A 23459-nucleotide genomic window follows, 5' to 3' on the forward strand; every position below is an offset into this window, starting at 1 on the left:
AGGCTCTTGCGTGGGGCTGCACGACAGGCTGCTGGGGAATCTCTGCTCCTGGAGCACCTGCTCCCCCTGCTTATCTACTGACCTGGGTGTCTGCAGAATTGTTTGTCTTGCATATTCTTTCCTCTTTTCAGCTGCCATTGCACAGGGTTTCCCACCCCCCCACCCCCTTCTTAAACATGTTTATCCCGGATGTGCTACCACTGTTGCTGGTGGACTCAGCAACCTGACTGCCAGCGGCTGGCTAGTTTGGAGCTGGCTGGCGTTGGCTCTATCGGACACAGGGAAAGCTTCTAGCACCTTCACAGAAACCAGCCATGTAGCCTCCCTGCTACCAAAACCTGGCCATGCAAACCCGATAGAGTAATTGATTTCTAATGGTATGAAAACAGTAAGGGTGAGATTGCATTAGGTCCGTTCCTTCACTTGTGCTGGGGATGTTCTTTAGCCTTTCTGCCCATTCTGCTGTCAGTGGAGGAGAATTCTCCTCACGTGAGGATAGCATGAGACTGACCCCCCAAAGACTGTTCTATATAAAGCATATAGTTCTATATAAAGCATATAGCATATGTTCTATATAATGCATCTCCCTAGCAGTTAGTGACCTATGAAGGAGTTTTTTTTAATCCTTGCATTTCCATCAAGTTGATTTTTCCAGAGGTGTTATCTGGTCCAGTATTACTATTTACTTTTTATTTATTTATTGCTCCAATATTTACTGCTTGACACCAGTCAGTGTAATTAGCATGCAGTGATGGTTGATTTTGGTACAGGAAGTCAGTTAGGCAATTGAATGTGACTTTTTAAAGCAGGAATTACAGATTTGACTCTGTAACTGATTTTAAGGTGGGTTTTTTTTATATTATGACATATAACCCTGAAGTTATTATGTATTTGGGGGGTTGATATGACAGTAATAGTTGCTGATTGTTTTTTTTCCTCTGCGGTGCACCACCTGGGACAGAGCAGGGTTACCAAAGAACAGACACCACCTTAGGAGCACACGGTGTTGGTTTGAATGTGCTCAGTTCTGTTTAGCTGACTCGTTTGCTATTTATTGTGAGTAATGGCCAACTTCATCAAAAGGCAAGAGCACAGCAATGTGGTGATGTCAGTGATGGAGTTGTTTTGTAAAGGATGTGCTGTCACTACCAGGCTATCGCTTTCATTCTTTCCATTACTGGAGATGTATTAATTGGATATTTAGTGCTCTACATATACGTCCTGTTCATCTAAAGTGTGTTGTATATATAATAATCATGAGCATTCAGGAAGCTAGCTGTTTGGGATCCCAGTTATTCCTAAAAATGATGAAGTTTTTTATGTCTGTTTCTCAAAGCCAGAAACCTACCCAAGGCTGGTAAATATTCTATTTCTAGAAAATAGAAAACTGCTGTAACTTTTTTTTGCAACTTCACGATATTTATTATGTGAAGTTGAACCAGTAACTGAACAAACTGAAGTGCAGATGGTGGATTTTTAATATTTATTCCCTTCAGAAGGGTGGTGTTCAGCTTTTCTAAGGTCTGCTTGAATTTCTTCTCTTGGTATGTTCCAGTCAGTATGTGTTATATCAGTTTTGGCATTAAGATACGTAATACAATTCTGCAAGTAATTGGAGTTAATGTAACTTCTTATTGGGCAGGCTTCAAATCATTTTTACTTAATACAAGCATTAATGATTTGTTACAAGCTTCATGCTAAAATATCTTATTAACATTTGTTTTTATTCAGATGTCAGCAAAGGTACATTTGTATCCAGTCATCCTTGGCGAAAGTGTCATCCAAAAGTGGAAATGAAAAGGATATTGGTAAATTCCAACTGTATCATGAGTTTTCTTGTAATATAAAGACCATCCAGCATCATCAGGTACACCTAAAAATTTGTAGTGTCTTTCTTAGAATGTTAAGTTATAGCAAAGATGGGTTTGTTTTTGAATTGTTACTTCAAACTGATTCTAAAGGTATTTGATTTTTGCTTTTCAGTTGTCACAGATAATAGACTTTCTAATTCTTGAAATGCAGGACTTGAACTGTTTAAATTCTCTTTTAAGAAACTGAGCAGAAGATTGCTTATTCAGTATGTCCATTGTTTAATGAGAATTAATCAGACAAGTGTATTCATAATCAGAGATTTCAATACTGGTGTGACTTATTTTCAGTGTGTCATGCCTTCCCTTCCTTCCCCTGGTGACAAGTGCATAGTAAGTGTTATCAGGAGGGTGATAAGGGGATAAAGGGATAAAGGCTAAGGGATAATTTATGGTCTGTAGGGGTGAGTCTGGGGCATTGTGTAGTAGAGGAAGCTACTTGGCTGGAGTGTATTTGAAGCAAACTTGGATCAATTTATTATTTGTTATTTTGAGTATTTGTTGTAGCACTGAGCTGGAGTTCTCTGAGCTATTTGGAACTAAAACTCTGAGGTGCAACTGGTGGGAAGTACTGGGGAAGGATCCAGACAATTGAAATTCAAGATGACCTGAAAGCAGCTTTTATCAGCAGCAATCTTCTGTAGAAGTTGAACCATCAAGATAGAAAGGCTCAAGGGAATGTCCCATGCACCACCCCAAAAATGGGTTTGTTTTGCAAGTCATCAGTATTCCCTTCTGTGAAACACCTTTGGTTATCCTAAGCCCCAAGCCTAGGCCTATATGACTATAAAAAGAAATGAGGGACAAAACAAACTTACTAGTTGATGAGAAGCTGATGACTTGATAGCTTGGCTGCCCCTGTTACTGAAGTTCAAAGGTTGAGATGTGATGCACTCAATGCAACTGTCAAGACCTTTGCCCTGAGTCGTTGCTAATGACCAAGTGAATGGTCTCTTTATTTTGGTCACAATTACCTATCTTAAGAAAAACCACACACCCAAAAAAAGATAAACTAAACCCCTCTCCCCCCTCCCAACCCCCATGAAAAAGACCCTCTTGGCTGCTTCTAACCAGGAATGTCCTTTTCCTTTAGAAGGCTGCCTTATTTTACAGCAGAATACTTTTCTTTTTATATCTGATATGCTCTCCTTTTCTCTCTGCTTGCTATATTTTAGAAGTGTGATGTTTTGAATTAATAAAGCATTTCCTTGCATGTGAATTTACTACCAAAAAGTACTTCAACATGCATGGGCTAATTTTAAACCCTCTCACCCACCTCCCAGTATGGATAGTGTTAGGTGAAGGACAAAGTTACTACAAGTGATTTTAATAGACAGGCCTTCTGTAGAAGTTTGAAGAGGAACCTCTAGTTGTTTGCTTTGTAGTAGGTAGGAACATTCACTGAATTTCTATCAGTAATTATATGGTGAAAACTTCCTTCTGGAGAGCCTGGAAAAGTCAACAGAACAAGCTAAGGCTATTGTGGTGGCATATCACAGACTTGTAGGTTCATCAGGAGATGAAGTGTTGTGCTATATGGATTTTTTGTTTAGGTGCTTTACTGTTGAATGAATACTTCTGGTGTCAAACGTCGTTCAGTTTTTTTCTTGCATGGCGAGTGGTGAATACAGAGATATGCAATGTGTGTTGGTGTACAGTATTTGTTGGGATGATGGTATGATGTATTACTTTTTCAAGGTATCCTTTTTTCTGTTTTACATAAGGGAAGCTGTTGCTCAGATATAATCAGGATTTCCTGGATTCCTGTTGATAGAATCCGGATTTCCCAAACTTGGTCAGCATGCTCACCATGTGGCTGCACTGTTTCTTATCTGGGACGTGTCCTTAGCTTGTCTGTTTGATGCTAAGATTAACTTGATCTGTCTTAGTTTATTTCTCCTTGAGTCTGTCACTAACCTTAATGCCCCTTTTCCCATTCTGACTCTCCAGTGAAATAATAACTGTTCTTGCAGCTGATGGTCCTGTAATTATAGCATGCACTCAGATGCACTTTATTTCATTAGTATATTATTGCTATTGCCTATTCTAACATATTGAATCTTTCTGTTATGAATCTTTAGTCTGAGTTTTTTCTGCTTCACTGAGGTTTCAGGGCCCCAGGTGTCAGGCTTTTCTGTACTAGTCAAGGAAAAAAATGTGTGTTACGATCTTTTCAGTTATGTGCAGTTTGCAGAGTTCCTTGTTTTGTAAAAATACTGTAACTTCTGGTTTCTGATTTTTGGTTCTTAATTAGTTTTCCAGTTTCTTTTTGTCTCCTTTTTGTTTTCATGATGAAATAAGGAAAGTGGTTTCTTTATTTGCCATTCCTTCCTTAAGCTTAAAACCTAGTACTGTGCTTTTGAAGGTCTTTCTCCTTATCTTCAGTGTCTTTATTACCCAACCTCACTACCCAGTTGATGCAAATGACTGCTTTTTCTTATTATTTTGGGTTATAACGATCTCTTTTAGGTATTAAGTCTTCAGTTTCTCCTTCACCTAAGACTTTGAAGAAATACTTCTTTCTGAATTAAAGAAGTTGGTTAAATGTGTTCTTGAATGTACTTTGGGAGAGGTGTAGATATCTGCAGGTGAAGAAATTTTAGTTCAGGATTTTTAAAAGAAGCTTAAGCCTAAAAAAATAGACAGGGAAGCCTGAAACTCAGAGGGATTTATAAAACTTACTAATCCCCCAGGACTGCAGTTTAAATAGCTGTGTTGGAAGAACACTTGTAAAAGTCAGTGAACACCTTCCTTAGTCCTTTGCTGACTGCTCACAGACAAGTATTCTCAGTGTGTTTAGCTAGAGACAAAAGTAGCAGTTGGCTTTAAGTCATCTCTTTGCAGAGTTGCATATGAAGACTTCCATAAAATACTGCATTAAAACTGGTCATTGTCTGAGTATGGAAGTGCTAGTAATCTTGAAAGTCTGTGTATAACCCTCACGCTGCTCTAGCTTACAGGTAGGTGAAGGAGGAGGGCAGTAGACTAGCATGTTCCCTATAAGAGAGCAGGCTGTGTCTTCATGACCAAAGCATTTGCAGCTCTGAGTGTGCTTTGTCATTTTGTGTGTTGAGACATGCCATGAAATAATTGAGACTGGCATGCAATCTGGTAGTTTGACTGAAAAAAATTAAAATACTGAACTTGAAATAATAAAAAAAAACCCCAAACCAAAAAAACCAACAACCCAAACCCAAAAAATCCCAAACAAACCAACCATATCTGTTCAAAAAACCTGACTTCTGATGTGATTGATACCTATAGGTGTTTCCAGCTGGAACACTTTGGGAGGTTCAGCCATAGTTCCTTCCTTTGGCAGCAAGAAGAACCTGATTGGACTCTTAAGATGTAGTTGGGTAGCTACACTAACATTGTCATAACTAAGGGAAAAAAAAATCTTTCAAGAGTTTATTTGGATTTTTCACTAATTGTGAACAGTTCAGCATTTGTGTACTCATTGGGGTTGCTTTCCTCTATTTGGGGATGACTGAATTGGTGGGAGGAAAAGAATTCCTGTATGAAGTGTGATGTTTGAGGAGAGTACTCTATTTCCAGTGTCAAAAAGGAATTGCAAATTACAAGTCCCTGGCAAAATATACAAAACTTGCTCAATGAGTCTAAGTAAATCTGGAAAATAGGAGGGCTGTGCAAAGTAAAGGATGTTGTAGTTTTCTGATAAACTGAATAAGGTTTGATAAATCTTGACTGGATTTAGTTATTGTCCTTGCTTTTTCTTTATGTTGATTTTGTTAACCCTTCCCCTGGATCTGTTCCAGTCTTGCATATAAAGGGTCTTTTTCTACATCTTAAAGTTTACTTTGTGTCTATGATAGCTGTATTTGAACATGTTACTAAATAAAAAATTAAAAAAACAAACAAAAAACCAAACCAAACCCACCTTCATTATCTTAAGGGGAGAAATTCAGTAATTACTTTCTTAATTGAGCATTTCCTGGATGAGAATTCTTCTCTGAATGCAAGTCACTTAAAGCAGGATAGGCAGATTGTTTAGGAATGAAAATGTAACAAATATTTGTGACTGCAGTAGAGCTGGTTTAAGTTCCGGTAACTGACACATTCTGCAGATGGAGTGCCAGGAAACACAATGTGATGCAAATATTGACCCCGCTAACAGTGTACTGAATGATGACATTATAATTCTATCAGATGCATTCTCTGTCGTGAGCATCATTTTGATTTCATTTTAGCTTGACATTTAACTTTCTCTCTTTTTAAAAAATAAAATCAGAATAAACATGAAAGCATTTGATTTGTTAAAATGTGTCTTTCTAATCTCTACATGAAAACATTTGTTTTGGCAGTCAAGGTACTAGATGCTATAATATTTCACATGCAATCTTTATTATTAGCTTTGTTGTTCAATGATATGTCAGGCCTGGTATGTCACAGGAGCAGTAAGGCTGAGGAATATAAATTGGTACGATGTCCTGGAGTCATTTTAAACCATTGTATTTAACATATGTGACATGTCTGAGTTAGCTAGTGATTGAATTAAAGTTCATGATTGACACAGAATGCTCTGTTGTGACAGTGCTCAGGGCCTGCTACATACAGCAACATGTGTAGTCATACAGGAATGTCAACTTCTGGCAGGTTTTTTTTATTTCTGCACTTTAAAGTATTTTGGAAGGGAAAATGAAATCTAAAATCGGGCTGCTTCTAACTGCTGTTGTGTTTCTATAATCCAGTGAGTTTTGTTACTAAGTACTGTAAGAATTGCTTCAGGTGATCGCTCATCTTCATAGAGAGGTTCGACTAGCGGCCACCCGCCAGTACCCTCAAGGATTCACCACTTGCATTGTGATCCTGGTTTTAAATGTAGAGCCACAGAAATTGCCTTCAAAACAGAAATTTGTGTGCAGATGGCACATGTGCAACCAGGCTTAGCTTTAGCTCGTGAATATGTGTTTGTGTGCACAAGACTGACAGAAATATGTGCGTGCATTTGAAGGCTGGAGTGTTAATATTAATGTAAAGAGTGTATCTACAATATTTTCAGCTATTTGAACTAGGTGCAAATGACTCAAATCGACCATTTTTTGTCAGAAGTTCTGATTCATAATTAATTTTATAATTGATCTTTGGGAAGCATAATGAAGCCTGAAGCTTGAGACTAACTCTTTCAAAAATTTTGGATCTCAAGTTCTGATTGGAATCGCTTTTCAATTAATTTCTTGTGTTTCAATTTGGCTTATTAAAGAAGACTATTATACCAGCTAAGTTCATGCTGACTTGCATTATAAGTGTGTTTAAGATAACTGGGTCTTGAGATTGCAGGCTCCAGGAAAAATGTATGATTTGTTATGCCACGGCACAATTTAATTGGTGTTTAAATTGTGGATGTTATCTGTACATGCTAGTGCTTTGTCAGCTGGTTCTGTACCACCATCACGATTTGCTACAGAACGTCAAGCAAGCGCACACACAAATGTTGATAAGTTTATCTTTTAGATATTTTGTGTGTCATCTGTCTCTGCCATTTATGTTTGCACTCAGATTCTGGCCATTAACCGTGGGGAAAATCTGAAGATCCTGACAGTGAAGGTCAACATTCCTGACGGGGTGAAGAATGAATTCTGTTGGTGGTGTGTCAATGAAAGGTCTGCGTGGATACATACTCGTACAGAAATCTCTTTTTCTATAGACAGCTGTATGCTGAAATGTACCTTGCATGTCTCCTTACATTAGGAGAACGGTTTAAACAAATACTTATTAGATTAGATGAAATTAGCAAGTGCATAATTCATATTCTGTATTTCCAGCTGCTGTAACGTTTTGCTGAAAAGATCATGCCTTTGGCTGTATTTGGGGAGTTGGCACCATTTTCAAGCCATTGAATTTTTAAAATATTTGGGCTACTCTTATTCCTTACTGATCTGCTCTTTCTTACTAGTTGCTTTGTTAAGGCCTGTAGTGAGATGTCTAGTGTCACATAATTTTGAGTGGTTTTTTTCAAAGTTTAAGTTAAATAGATTAAAAAAAAAAATCTAATATCTCTGTCAGTCTTTCTTGGAAACTACACCTTGATGTCCTCTGGAGAATATTGTGATCTGAACTGTGAATCTTCCTTGCATGTATAAAAGACAAGTTTCTTTCTCAATAGTTTGAGATACTGGGCATTGTTTTGAGAAACTCCTACCTTTGCATCCTAAAACTGAATAACCAAAAGGACAAAGAAGATAGTAAAATATGCACTTTTCAAAAAATTGTATATTGTGTTACTGCTTTAGCATGTCGTTTCCACACAGAGTCCAAGAAAGGGATGTGGTAAAAATATTCCTTTTCACTGTGGAAATGTAATAGTTCTGCTTCGAAAATGGAACCCTTTGAAAGAGTTAAAATATTGTGTGGGCAGATGACATAATATGATGTAGGACTCATAGTAACTTTTTTAAGGAAAGTATCAGGATTCATAAACAAACCTAAGTTTTTCGTTCTAATTTTAATATCTCTAACGGAATTTCTGTTCTCCGCAAAATGTGTTTTCTGTAGGCAGAACATATCTGTCAGTCTTACTGTTTCTGCGTCTGTGACAGAATTTGGAAGCACTGTGAGCCACAGATAAGGGAACAGCTTGTCACTGCTACACAAATGAAAGTGGGATCTAAATTGAGATAGTTTTGGTTGATTATGCTTTTGTGAGTCATCCTGAGGCAAAAAGAATATTGACCCTGAAAACAGAACTACTTATTAATACTTAGCAATCATCAGGCTATGTATGCTTATGACTTTTTACTATTTAAGGACAACTTCACAATCAGAAAACTTCAGAAGGAATTATTTTAGTACATCTTGGTACATCTAGGATAGATTCTGATCTTCATTAGATAGAAAACAGTGTTACCAAATTGACAAATAGTAAATATGTGTTCCGCTCCACAGGCTTGGAAGTGACTATCCAAAGGTGAGAGTTGCAGTATTTTCATTGTATTGATTCACTGGTGAGAGCAGAAGGTTAAGAACTTTTGTCTGAGGCAAGGATTTCAAAACCTTGGAAAGGTATTAACTAATTTACTTAAGGTCACACACAATCATTTTCAGAACCAGAAATGCCACACTGCTATAGTTTGGCCAGTGTTCTGGCCACAAAATTATATCACCTATTGCCTCTTGAATTAGTAGCAAATATACTGACCTTCATGTGTTCTTTTGGGTCCTTTTTTTTTTATAGCATTAAATGGCCCTGCAATGGAATGGGTTTGGGAATGTATGTTTTTTGCATGTTCAGAATATTTATTAGCCTGTAAAAGCTATATTTCTGTATTTCCTTGAACTTCAGGTTTGTACAGACAACTCAGGAATGTCCTTAGGCTTTGTTCTATGGATTGTATTATTCCCCAGAAGATGGCCTCTCTGCTTTGACAGTGATCCTAGCTCCATTAATACTGGAACCAAAGACTTAGTTGTGTAGTGGGACGTGGAAAAAGAGTCAGTGAGAAACAGAGGGGGCTGCTTATCTGGCTTTGAGTGTAAAGGCAACATGGAGTTGTCCCTTGTGAAAGGGTGAGATGTTGGTCCAAAGTGAGATTGCAGCCTTGAAAACAATGTTTGTAGAATCATGGAACACCAGGTTGGAAGGGATCTCAAAGATCACTTGCTCCAACCTTTCTTGGCAAGAGTATGGTCTAAACAAGATGGCCCAGCACCCTGTCCAGCTGAATTTTAAGTTTCCAATCTTGGGGAAATCTACCACTTCCCTTGGAAATTATTACAATGTGGTGCTCATTGTGAAAAATTTTCCTCTGGTGTCCAGTAGGAATCTCCCCAGGAGTAATTTTACCCATACCTCTCACCTCTTTCATGTGACTTCTTGTGTGAAGGGAGTCTCCATCTTCCTTATAGCTGCCCTTTAAATAAGGTCTCCCCTGAGCCTTCTTTTCGCAAGGCTGAACAAACCTTGAATGAGTAGTAATGGTTCTTAACATGGGCTGTGTTTAATCCTGTTGAGGTATAGTTTCACCCTCTGAGGTGTATCAGTACTCCAAGCTGTTCATGCTTGTGGTGGTCCCTGTTGTGAGCACATGCACGTGGAAGGCTGCTGAGCAGAGTAAGATGATATAATTTATATGGGTTTTTCTAAACATGTCTTCATTTAAAGGGCTGCAAAAGTCAGCTCTTGATCATTTAATCAAGAAAAAAAATTTCTTAAAGGAAAGATTAACCAGGCTTTGCTGATCTTTAAAATTATACACACATGCTTTTGCTTTATCTGCAGTAAAGTCAATTTTTCTTTCCTCATGAAGTACTGGCATGATTAAAATGCAGTATTTGCTATGATTGAGCTTGTTTGGATTTTTTGCATTTGTAGTAGTTCTAGGATTTCTGATAGAATGTTGCTTAAATAGATTTTACTTGTATATAGGCAGGTAATAAAAATAGCTGCTGTGATAAATTATTTACAGTGAAGAGGTTTGCTAACTAGCTTTATTGGATGGAAGAGAGGGGGAAACAGCTGCCAGGTTTCCAAACTCATTCTTACTTGTGCTGAGGATACTTTCTGGGGGAGTGTAGTCATACTTGACACCTGTAAAAACTTCATGTTTATAGAATTGGGTGGCAGTGAGGAGGTTTAAAGCCTCTACCAGTTTTATGTATGTATGGAAAGAGTCTCTAGCTTCAAATAAGTATAATAGAACTTTTTGCAAAAACTGTTAGTAAAGTGATGAGGTCATGTGGCTAAGCACTCACAACTCTGGATGTTGTAAAACTAAATGGTAAGCTTAATTCTGCTCCCAGGGCTGTCTGCGTTAATGCAGCGTTGACTTGATCACACATTTCTCAACTACCATATGCACAGACACTTAGAAAAGCTGTTTCAGGAAATTGTAGATCCCATTAAACAACTGAAAAGCTGTCTGGGTAGGAGCAATTTAGGATTCCCAATATTTCAGAGTGAGTGCAAGTAAACAAAGTCAAAAGTAAAATTCTGTCATGTTTTTACCTTGGCCTGCACCTGGATACTTTATTAAATGGCCATAATTCAATCATGTTGGATTAAAAAAACCCAGGCATTTACAGAAGTTACCCGGACATACTACCATGTATGTATATATCTCACTTTGCTGTTAGGGAGTCAGGTGTGTAAAAATATACTAAGTGGAGAAAACTTGTCAGTATTTTAAGTAGAAATCAAAACCAGTTGGACTCTTACAGAAAATGTTCATAGACTTAATTTCTACATCAGTATATGTGGCTGTGTCTCCTCAATCTTTTCTCTTCTGGGTGGACCATCTGTGAGTATGTTGTGTTTGTTCAAGGGACTTCCCTCCCCCACCTCCCCAGTAATGTTGCACAAAACAAAGTTTAATTGAATAAGTATCTGGGATCTTTGTTCTGGGCAACTTGGAAATTGAGGGGTTTTTTTAGGACAAAATCTGAAGTAATTGTTGTTACAGCTATGACCACTGCACACAGTCTCCTTAGAAAAGGCAATACTCCAAAGAGTTTGGCTTAGAAAATGTTGGAAAATATTCTTTTTTTATTATTATTATTTCACTTTACCTTTAGCTAGAATATTACACTTTTAATATACAACAGGTAAAAGAAAAATAATTTGGAAAATGTTTGGGTTTTGCTGTTTTGTTATTACTGGCTTTGCAAAAGGACTGCTGCAAAATAGATAGATGTCATTTTGAGTTTAAATAGAGATACTCAAAGCATTCCAAAAGACATTTGATTTGGGTTTCATTAATTGATGTTAGTTTTAGCTCTTCAATTGCTGTCTGGGAACAGTTGCCTGAAATCAGTTGCTCTGCAGTGACACTCAGAGGATGTTGAGTATTTTTTTAATGTATCAAGGAATAGCAAGTAATACAACCCTAATGGTAATATGGTACTAAGTTGTGGCATGTTCAGTTGTGGTAAGCTTTGACTCCTCAAATGGAAAAAATAACTTTTTAAAAATATTCTCTTTAAAACATAAAATATGATTTCATTCTAATATATAACGAAAAAAGAGAAGATAGGCTTTTTCCCTTATCTGATAGAACTGTGAGCAATTTCTCATTCGATTCATATTTGAAGCTATGATTTCATTGCCTAATAATTGTAATAATCCTGCAGTTTATAGGACATTACACTCAATGTACAAGTCTCTTTTTGAAAATTCTTTTTATCTGAGTTTTTAAATATATTCTTTTTAATTTTTATTTTTCTGTTCTTTTGCAGATGGAGACCGAAACAATTTTTAAAACCAGAGTTTATGAGGATACTACGGAATTCGGTAGAGGATGCATATAAACGCCTTATATATCCTCTCCTCTGTAGAGAATACAGGTAAGCCCAGAATGAATGTGTATTTTCATACTAAGTTTCTTAACAAATCCCTACCCAACTTTTCATTAGAATGTATTTTAAAAATTTTAAAATATCAGCATGTTTTTAATTCTCTGTTCTTTAAGACAAAATTAACTATGTAGTCTTGGTTCTGTAGATTGAATTCGAGACCCTATCCAGTTCAGGCTACAGTAGAGAAATGATATTTGATGAAGGCATTTATGTATTTATTTGTTACTTGTACATTTATCTAATAAAATACAGTTTAGATCTACATTACCATAATGGTTGCAATTTTATCCCTGTATTAGTGTAAACTATCATGTCATTGAATTTTCACAGCATCTTGTAATGTCACAGCAATAGCATTGTTCTGACTGCTGTTTTTTACCTGTCTGAAAGAAACCAGCAAAGTAAATGTTGTGGTTGGAAGTGTCCCTCAGGTTTGTCATCTGCACTTTGTGGTGAATGAATAATGCTGGTCTGAATCCATTCTGTGGGTGTTGTGATGGGTCTAAGTCAGTAAATTTATTTCTGGTGAGAGATGGTAATAATGTCATCGGAGTGTCACTTGTAAGATCTGTAATATTATTCTAAATTGAAACTTACACATAGTATTATCAAAGTAACATTGAGTAGGCTATTTTCATGGTGTAGTTAGGAGTTTACCACATAATTGAAGTTATTTAATACGTAAAAAAGTTTACATCCTAAAAGTGTTATCTTCAGATGTCTAACTGTACTGGTGATGGGATTTTTCTCTTGAATAGAAGCTCCTCAAAACATCATGTTTGATTCTGGCAAGGCTTTCCGGTTTGTCATCTAAATTTTAATACCTGTTTTGAAGTAGTTGAAATGAAGTTTATCAAAGACACCCCATTTCTTGGACCAGAAATGTTGAAATGACTTGTATCAAAATGACATGTGTTGCTCATTTTAGGTACTGAATAACCAACCACATTCTGAAATTTAATTGTTCTGCACCTGCCTGGCTGGGCTCTTATGTCGCTGTTCCAATCAGAGTTGTTTTCCTCGCACTTCTCCTGACCTTCACTGGCTGGATGTTCTATGTTCTTCCCTTCTGAAAAGAACTGTTGGCTTGAATTTTGAACAACAGGCATTTCTAACGGCTTTTGGGTTTCTTCACTGCAGTATGTTATGCTTGTGCATTACTTTGCAGGCAAGATCACTTCACCTCTTCTGATTAGTGAGCCTGTCTTCTGATACTGTGAATTTCATGTATTTTTCAAAGTGCTGAGTTCAGTTTTTGTGGCCGCAGTACATGTAGCTACTTTAGGGGAGGTACTGTGTCTATTGTTTGGCCAAACCATGAATGCCTCATGATAGAGAGTCCAACTGTTGGCTGCTGTGATGTGAGTGTGAAGGAATTTGTTAGCCTTCTCTACAATCAAATGCTTTTAAAATAAAGAAAAAAGACCTACCTCTTAGTGAGGTTTGGTTACAAATCAGCTGACGTAAGGGTTCTTCAGGGTTCTTTTATTGTGTTTTTGCTTCATGGTTCCTATCACAGGACTGTTGTGGCATGTGGTCTCTGTGTAAGACTGAGGGCTGCTGCAGCAGTAAGTTGTTGAAGTCTTTCTTTCAAAACCACACACACACACCTGCCCCCACCCCAACTTCCTTCTTTGCAGCTTCCTAGGTATGATTCACAAGTCATAAATATGAAGAATACAAATCTTGCTTGCCTGTTCCTGAGTGGATGTCTGCTTATGTTTTACTCTGTGTGATAATTTTACATGACTGGTGGTGTCTGGTTAGGAAAAGGTGAAACACCTCCTGTGGAGAGGAATGCAAAACACCTGCCAGTAGCATTCCTAGTCCATGACCACTTAACCCTTATTCTTCTTTTATTCTATTTCTGCTCACAGGAGAAGCTGATTATTGAGACTTTTGCAAAGGGCTGCTAAAGTAATCAATATCTCCTTTTAGCATTAATATTTCCAACTCATCCCCTACTGTTCTTTTTTTCTTTATTATCATTAAATGTTTGAACACAAAGTTTCCGAGAGTGTATTGTAATTTCTGGTGCTTCGAGTGATGAGAAGAATGGAAGTTGCCAAGAAGACATTTACCTTATTTATTGTTTAATTTCCTTTCCTCCACTCTGTCAGATACCATAATTTCTTGTATCTGGTATATTAATGTCCAATGTTGCTTTTGGCTCTTGGAAATACATTTTATTTTGTTGCAGTACTGCATGGAATGGTTCCATCAGGATTTGATGCAAGTTATGTGGCATGGACGTTTCTTAATGCATAATCCTTTCCTAATTTTCCATGCTTTCTCTCCTCTGTCTTCAGGGACACAAACATTTTTGTGTATCTTGTTTCACACCTGAAGCTAGTTTGCAGATATTTTTCCACAGAAAGGATTGCCTCTCAGACTGTATAGGAAAGTGGGGAGTTTTAAATATCAATTTAAAAACTGATTCATAATATTAAATATTGAAGGTAGTAGGTCATGATTGGGTTCTTTGCTTTTACTGCAATGCACCTGTTAGTGATACAGAGTCTTGAGTACTTTGCAGAGTTCAAGGGAGAGACTTGAAATTCTGACTTGGTTGATACTTTTCATGAAGCAGCAACTGAAGGGTTTTGTGGTGTTTTTTTTACAAAATAACCATTCCTTTGTGTTTAGGGAGGAGGACTGCTATCCGCCTCTGCCTTATATCTCTACCATGTTAATGAGAAATGTCACAGATTGGAAAAACATGAAGCTGGGCATCTTGCCATTTGGATGAAGCTGGTGGTGCACTGAAAAAAAAATACTAGATTGTTTGAGGTGGTCTGATGCTTGTTCAAGGATCAAATGGCAATCCCAAACATGAAATTAAGGGCTAGTACGTGGGACAGTAGATCATGTCATTGATATAAGTGTTGAGTGAGAGGCAGTTAGAGAGAAAAGAAAGGTCTATATTTGAAATTTAAAAATACAGGATATTATGTAATAGAAAGGACATACGTTATATTCCCCCTACGCACCTGGCACTTTCAGTAACATTTCCTGCTACTATAAAAGTTTCTGTATATCCATGCCAATTTTAAACATCATTTCCATAAGGTGCACGTAACTAATAGCATGTGTTTAGGGGAAATTTTGATTCCTGCTCAAGTCCCCACAGGTGGATGGATGGGAATTTGCAATGAGAGAGGACTTGGTCTTGTAGACAAGAAAGACCCCATATCTCTGGGATAGATGGAAAGCTGGAACTTGGCCTGTTTCTGTATGAAGCCTCTAGTCCACGAGCATTCAACCTTTCCTTCTTGCAAGCTACTTCTAAACTTAATTTCTAAGCACGTGTTGCTGGTTGAATCTCCTTTGTGTGTGTATGTAGAAGATCCATATGGTTGTGAGGTTTATGTATTTGCTTTGATTTCTCTAGTCTCACAAGTGGCATCAGATTGTCCTGGTGATTGCGTGAGGTGGAATTCAACCATCACCTCCAGCCCATGCCCCTGGACTTTTTCCTGTGGAACATGGAAAAGAAAGGTCATGAGCTCATCAGCTTTCTGGTTTGGTTCTGAGGAAGCAGAATACCTTCCTGTAAAGACCTCGAGCCTACACACTTCTGTGATGACTGTTTAAATATGCAATTTGTAGAAGAAATTTCATGCCTTGAGTTATTGTGTATTAGCAATTAACTAGCCAGGCCCTTCCAGTTTCTCTGCCTTTTTTCTCAGCCTGAATAATGATCCTTTTTATGCGGGGTAGTGTTTTTTTTTCTCCAGAGCTGGCAAGTTAGGGTGATTTCAATTCATGCCTTCTTAAAACCCATTTCCCTTTTCAGTTAGGTATCAGCTTTGTCTGGGAGCCGTGCTTTGCTCAAAATTGAGTTGTCTTAATGTTAGTTACTATGTGTACCTTCTTATAGGTGTTTCAGTAATAGTCTTTGTTGATATACTTTCTTAGAACCAGTCAGATGATCATGTAACATCCTTTTTTTAAAAGTGTGTAAAACTTAGAGGAAGTGTAATATTTAATCAAATACTGTGAACACGTGATTGGAAAAAGCCTTTACAACTTTGGAATAATTCAGAAGTGATAACCGAGGGGAAAATATTTTTTTTCCTTTCATCCTTCTAAGATCAAAGTTGACATCTGATGCAGAGAAAGAGTCTGTGATGATGTTTGGGAGAAATCTCCGTCAGTTGCTTCTGACCAGCCCTGTCAGAGGCCGCACTTTGATGGGAGTAGATCCTGGCTACAAACATGGCTGCAAGTTGGCAATTATCTCACCAACCAGTAAGTTTCACTTTCAGATATTTTTGAAAGCTCTGATAAAATATATTCATTTAGAGGAGAGAATAGTTTCAAAACCTTTTTTTATCAAGTTGATTCTTTTAAGCTTTTAGTGTTTTCCATGCATCCAGCCATGCTAATGCATTTTTTCAGACTTAGGGATAAGTTTCTGGCACCTGGATTCCAGTGTCTCCTTTGGTGCTATTACTTCTCTCTAAAATAGAATTAAAATCCCTTCTGCTTTTTTGAATACAGGTTCAAATAATTGTTCTTCTTAGTAGATAGCAAAGAGAACACCTGGTATTTTTATTGTTTAACAAAGAATTTGAATTTAAATACTTTCTATAACTTGGCTTCTTTCATGGGTAATGTCTTGGACATCTGGACACTTTATCAGCCCTTTTTTTTTGGTAGTATATGCATTAATGTGAGAAGTCAGAAACATGGTATTTTCAGAACTCTTTAGTTCAGTTTTTAGATGGATATAGAGCAAAGCCTTTACAGTTCATTGTAGTCTGAGCTGGGATATGTACCTCTTCAGGTGCATGAGAAAGTGGTTTGTGTTCCTTTTATTTTGTTGCTGCTCTTTGTCTGAGACTATATTCACCCAGGGTCAGTATAAGGGAGGATGTGTTCTTGGCATTGTGTTAAAATGTCAATAAAGATCAAGTAAATGGTTATTAGCTTGCATTGTACCATAAGCTATCAGTGCCAGTTAGTACAGAGTTATTTCCAAATGTCATAAATGGGATGATGGCAAGAGCTGGTGTTGGAGTTATAGACCTCCTGGACTCTAAATCCTGAGACTGCATTCCTAATTTTCATCTCTTTACTGGATCTGTAAAATGTACTGGACTAGAGCAATAAGTATTTTGCAGTTAATTTCTGGTTTTGGTTTTTTTTTCTTTGATAATATAATACACTTTATTTGCCTAATATGACAAGATGCTCATTATTTGTTATGCAGATGTGTCCCCAGGGAACTAGAAAACACATCAAGTCATTTTGCTTTAGCAGCCAAAGCATTTTTTTGGTCTTCTGCCTCCCATATGTTTCTTCTAATTAGATACCAAAAATAAAAGGGAAAGATGGCTTCCTAAGAAGCTTTCTTTGTGAACCGTCAAATGAACTTTCATAGTTCTGCAGGATATAGCTTTTGGATCTTTGTGGTTTTTATCAAACGGCTTTGCCTTTCATTGTTCTAGGTCAGATACTCCATACTGATGTCACTTACTTGCATTCTGGTCAAGGATTTCGTGAAGCTGAGAAGATCAAGAGGCTTCTGCTGCAGTATAAGTATGCTAAAGAAACTTCCATTTATTACTCGTTCTTAGCAAATATAACGAAAATCTTCACTATATATACACTTGCTGTTGTGTAGAATGGGAATTCTATTGATGTTAGTAGAATTCTATTTTGAAGTAGTCTGGAGCTTATTTATCTTTTAGTCTATGTTCATGCTTTAATACCATGTATATGTTAGAAGCATAGGAAATCAAGCTATGGCTGTGACTAAGGCTGCATGCTATGAATGTATACCCATAAAGCTCTGTCAATCCATTTATTTTTAGGAATAGAAATTTCATATTCAGCTGAGGAGTAAGTAACCTCACTCTTTCTACCACCCCACAACCCCCAAACTACTCATCAATCTTTCCCTGTTCTGAAAGCCACATTAGGCTTTTGGAAGTGTTTTATTAAGCAAAGAAAATCCTGCCAGATAGATCTCCAGACAGATGTGCAAATAGGGGCAGTATGATTAAAGGGTTATTGTATCCAACTGTTTTGACATACACTGTGGATGGACACGTGGTCCAATGTGTCAGCTGCTGAACTGCTGCAGCATACTGTCCAGTTTGTCCTTAAGCATTAGATGGACTTTCGATTTGATGGCTGACTGGCTGTGGTGGGGGCTGTCAGAGGCAATGACCTTGCAAGCTGCTGCAAATGATGTTCTCATTAAGGAATTAAGACTGTGATTGTTTGGGCTTCTGCCCTCTTTCATGTCTCAGAACAGATATGGGAAATATGAGGTGAAATGGTTTGAGGACTGTAAATAACATTACATATATTTTATGAATATAAAATACCATTTTTGGTCTTTGAACAGTGGTAACATCTGCAGAATTCCATTACAAATGAGTGGAAACTTTGATTTGTATTTTGGACTGTCACATTGAAAACCTGTTAAACATAATGTATTATTACTAGGAATATGTTCTCATTAAATCTAGGTCTTGTGAGATATCAAATAAGATGTATTGGTCATTGTCGTGCACTGAATGCTATGTATGAAAAAGTCTAAAAGAAGAATTAAGAGTAAATTGTTCATCTTTTTACCCCGTGTAAAGCTGTAGCACTGTTGTGATTGGCAATGGCACTGCCTGCAGAGAAACAGAAGCTTACTTTGCTGACTTAATTATGAAGAAATATTTTGCACCACTGGATGTTGTTTACTGGTAAGATCTCTTTGCTTGCTTGCACTCATCTGTTTAGCTTATTTTTACTTAACAGGTAGTTTCAAATTTAGTTTCTTGAATATTTCTTTTTACCGCCATGTATTTCTATTGAGTCAAGCTTGACTCATCCTTCCAGCCAAAGGAAAATGGTTGTAGGTCTTTGGAGCATGAAAGTACTTCTGAGTCAGAGGCTCGCTGAAGCATTTTATCTTTCCTTCCTGAGTTTCACTCCGTTGCTATTATGAGTGTAACGAGGTATGCAAGAATAGCAGCTCAGACAGCTGAGGACCTGTGTTTGGCATTGTGTGTTTGTTTATTGATAAATGAGGTTTAAATGCAAATCAGAACTCATGTTGTCTGACAGTGGTATAGAATGCTTGTTAAACCTGTGGTATTGAATGGTCTGGTGACAGATACTTTGTTACTATGCAGCAGGAAGTAGCTAAGGTATTTATCTTCTTTTGAACTTCAAATTTTATCCATTGGTTTGAATTCAAACCAAAGTATTCTGCTGTTGGTTTGGATGGAACTGTACTATACTGCATGTATTTCTCCCATGCAGAACTTTTTTTAATTCACACCTTTTGTTTTTTAAAGCTTTTTTTGTCATTTACCATGGATTAAAAAAAGTAAATACAGCAGTATTTACTTTTTACTGCCTTAACATACTGAGATGTTATCTAAATTTTTCAAAAAGTGATGGCCTTTCTTTGCTCAAACTACTATATATATTTGATGGAGCCTTTTCTCCATAGACAAGGAAGTTATTTTACAGAAATGTTCAACCAATATATTATTCTACTAATTTATGCTGTCATTTAATGGTATTTGCTCTTTGTGTCTAAGTAAATTTGTACGAGAGATGATACTTGCATCTCCTTTTTATTTCAGGAGTCATAATAGGATTTTTCTGATGTTAATTGTTTGGGAGGGAGGAAGCTTCTGAAAAATTAAATGTCTTGTTTCCTGAATCCAGCTTGAAAAAGTGTATTTTAATGACTATAGTGAATGGAAAATGCTTTATACTGCATGGTTTTTGGCAAATGTTTAATTTCACCGTTCCTCACTTCATACAGTTTAAAAAAAAATTACATTGACCTGAGCACTTTGTCTGAAAGGGTGATATGGATTGTATTTATTGATCATATGCTACAAAATGTAAATAACTAGTTTACAGAAAATAACTATATAATACTGTGGCAGATGGTTTTCCTCGGTTCTCCTCTTTTGCTTTGATATTTCCTTGTTTATAGTTTCAGATTATTGAATTTGCAAAATAATTAATCGGTGTTGACTTGGGGTGGGGGAAAGACAGTAGAACTACCAGGATCTTGGAACACATAAAACCTATTGTGAAAGAGGAATTAGTATAAATGCCATAAGGCAGAAGTCAGGTTACCAAGTTGGTTGCTTTTTCTAGTGGTGACAATCTCCTCACCTTTCACTTTTTCCAGAACTCCTTGTGATATTTTTAGGGGGAAAAAAAAAAAGCAGTTATTTAACCTGCAAGATTAATTCATGGAAGTGAAGAATAGCATAATAGCAACCATTTTTGTCTTCAGTATACTTTTATATTGTCAATGGTTTTCTGGTGTTGTGCTGACATATAAAGAGAGAGTCCCTGCTTCAGAATTAGTATCCAGAGCACTGAGCAACTGCATATTAAAATAAAGATCAGAAGAATGCAATTTTTTTGGCAGTGACATATTTGATGCTTTGTAGGCTGCCATTTGGGTGTGCGTTTATGTATGTGGGTTTACGTACAAGCTGGGCTTGCAGGCCTTGTGTGTCTCTTCATTCTGACACTATTGACTGAGTGAGTATCTTGAAGATAGAATCACAGACTGGTTTGGGTTGAAACAGACCTTAAAGACCATCTAGTTCCAACCCCCCTGCCATGGGCAGGGACACCTTCCACTAGGCCAGGTTGCTCAAAGCCTCATCCAGCCTGGCCTTGAACACTTCCAGGGATGGGGCATCCACAGCTTCTCTGGGCAACCTGTGCCAGTGCCTCACCAACCTCTCCGGGAAGAACTTCTTCTGGATATCTAATCTAAACCTCCCTGTTTTTAATTTGTACCCATTATCGAGGTTCCCAAGTTGCCTTTTCTATTAAACTGGTTCTGTGTGCATCTCCTAGCATTATCCAGTGCTGGGGTTTCCCAGCCATGTTGTGGAGTCCTGCAGGGTAGCTACTCTGTTTGCTTTCTAGCTTCAGAAAACACTCTCTAATTTCCTAGGTATTTCTTGTTAACAGAAAGGAATGATGAGTCCAGACATCCACCCCCACTTCTGATAATCAAGTGAAATGCTTGGAATTTGTCAGTCTTGTTTCAAAAATGTGGTACTTGCTAAATGAAGAACAAATAGTACTGATCTGTCATTGTAGCAGTAGGTGACAGTAGGCACACGTAGTGAGGACTGCTGTACCTATTGAGGGACACTATGAAAGATGACTTGGAAGAATGTGCTCTGCTTGTTCTCTTTTTTTAAAAAAAAAACCATTAAGTTTCCCAGAGTGTGTGTTGTCAGATCACAAGTAACTTTTCTATTTCCATGTACCAAGTCTTTCCTTGATGATGATGTTTTCTCATGAGGGCTTTGTTTATATGTAGGCTGAACACATCTCAAATCAGTTCTGTGGAAACCCATGGTATGCTTTTGGATCAAGTGATCTTTAAATTCTTTTTCAATTAAAATCTATAAGAAACGATTCAAGTAATGTCAGAACAGTTGATTTTTAATGATGATTTGCTTCAGCAGATTGCAGTTGTAACTAAAAATTCGATTTACAAATCGACTTAGTGTTTGAACTATTAAAAAAAAAAACCCGAACAAAAACTCTTCAGTACTTAAACTGTAACTGTTGATTGTTTTCCAAGCATTCAGCTTTTTGCAGTGATGGAGTGAGCTGCATGTAAGTGGAAATCCTTGCCCAGCAAAACAGAACTTGGTACATTGCTGTATGCAAGTTTCAGAAATGCCAATTGTAGTTGTGTTTATAATCTTTTTCCTTAAAGGAGTCCAAATGTGAAGTGGCCTGGCAGATGAGGCTGAGTTCATTTTTTAGTGGTTTAAACCCAAACTTCTTAAGCTGTCATTCAGAAGGGTGGCTGATAGAGAGGTACTACAGACTTTGGCTTCCTTGGCAAATAAAGCTTGCAGAAGGATACTACTTGACTTTTTTGTGTTAAAACTAGACAGTAGGATCAGAAATTATTATTAAGAAAAACCTTGTTCATACTTTTATGTTCAGTTCATAATATGGAACTGGCATCATGAATTTCCAAGAAAATGAGATGGTAACAGTAATTTTGGGAAGGTGGTGTGTGCAGATGATGCATACAGAAATAATCTGGACATGTCTGCAGTCCAATGAATTTTAAGGATGACCACCTGAACACTTAACAGATTGCATGTATGTGTGGTACGTGCTGGAAATATGCCAAAATAGTCTCTCTACTACTGAAGTCCTGTACAACAATTTCAGAACTGTGCAGGAAGTTATTCCTTGCTTTAGGCATCTGACTCCAGAAGCACTTAACTATAGACTCGAATGACAATGCCATTTCACCTTTTCTAGTTGTGTGGTAAGAGTCAAATTAACTGATTCACTTCAAAACATTTCAGTTGTATCAGTATCAAAAAACACTTCCAAAATTTTCTTAATTTCAGTTTCTCTCAAATTAGTATTTTGATGACTGCTTTGCCTTTTTTAGTGCTAATAAATATATAATAAGCAAGCAATTAAAATAAGAAATCCTCAGCAGTGGCAAATATGAACTACATATAGTTTTACTGAAATTTTCAAAGATGCCGTATTCCTCATTTCCTACCACAGTCTTCACTGACTTGTCATGATTTTTCATGTGGCCTTAAAACCTCTCTGGACTCAGTTTGACAGTTTTTGATTTAAAGCAAATATTTTTCACTGTATTTGTAACCAACATGCTTTCAGATACCTTCATCCAACCTAAATAACTGCAGGACCTTTTCTTTTTTTCATGTAGCTTCCCCTTTAGAGCTATGTTTATTGACTTAGATTAGGACTGGACTAGAGCCCAGAGACAGTCATATCTAGTCTTTAGGTTTTTTGTTACAAATCAGTTTTTGTAACAAGGTTCAATAAATATTCTTGATTATTTATGTTAGTTCTATTGTGAGTTCTTGCCAAAGATACATTGTATTATAAACAAAACAGATGTTCTGTTTTAGACAAGTGTATTTGTTTTAACAGGACAAGAAATGTAAATGAAACAACAGTGTGTTCAACATGAACATGGCAGATGATGAACTTTTTAGGATTTCCTTGGCCTTTGTGGATTAAATGAAAATCATGAAGGGGGAGGGAAAAAAAAAATCAGACATCTCATTCCATGTTTCAGTCACTGCAACTGGGGTTGTATTTTGCTTGCTGTCAGTTGTAGGCATCTTGGAAATTAAAGCTGCCTGAGTCACAGGTGAGCTGTGCTAGAGTAACGTAACACAAACAGCTCAATCATCATATTTGGAGAAATGACAACTTTTCATTGTCAGTACAAATATTCTTAGAGGTCTGACTTTTCTTATGTGTTTG

The 23459-nt window shown here is 37.1% G+C and overlaps 1 protein-coding gene across 1 annotated transcript in view; it reads left to right on the forward strand.

Moving 5' to 3' along the window:
• Positions 1-23459, forward strand: part of SRBD1 (S1 RNA binding domain 1) — a 68781-nt gene that overhangs the window by 8764 nt on the left and 36558 nt on the right. The window contains exons 8-13 of the mRNA XM_010151755.1: positions 1732-1867; positions 7386-7489; positions 12057-12164; positions 16270-16427; positions 17630-17720; positions 18776-18883. Coding sequence (XP_010150057.1) covers positions 1732-1867; positions 7386-7489; positions 12057-12164; positions 16270-16427; positions 17630-17720; positions 18776-18883 — 705 coding nt within the window. The remainder of the gene's footprint in view (positions 1-1731; positions 1868-7385; positions 7490-12056; positions 12165-16269; positions 16428-17629; positions 17721-18775; positions 18884-23459) is intronic.

This window comes from Eurypyga helias, unplaced genomic scaffold, assembly GCF_000690775.1.
Source record: "Eurypyga helias isolate BGI_N326 unplaced genomic scaffold, ASM69077v1 scaffold6765, whole genome shotgun sequence".
NCBI lineage: Eukaryota > Metazoa > Chordata > Aves > Eurypygiformes > Eurypygidae > Eurypyga > Eurypyga helias.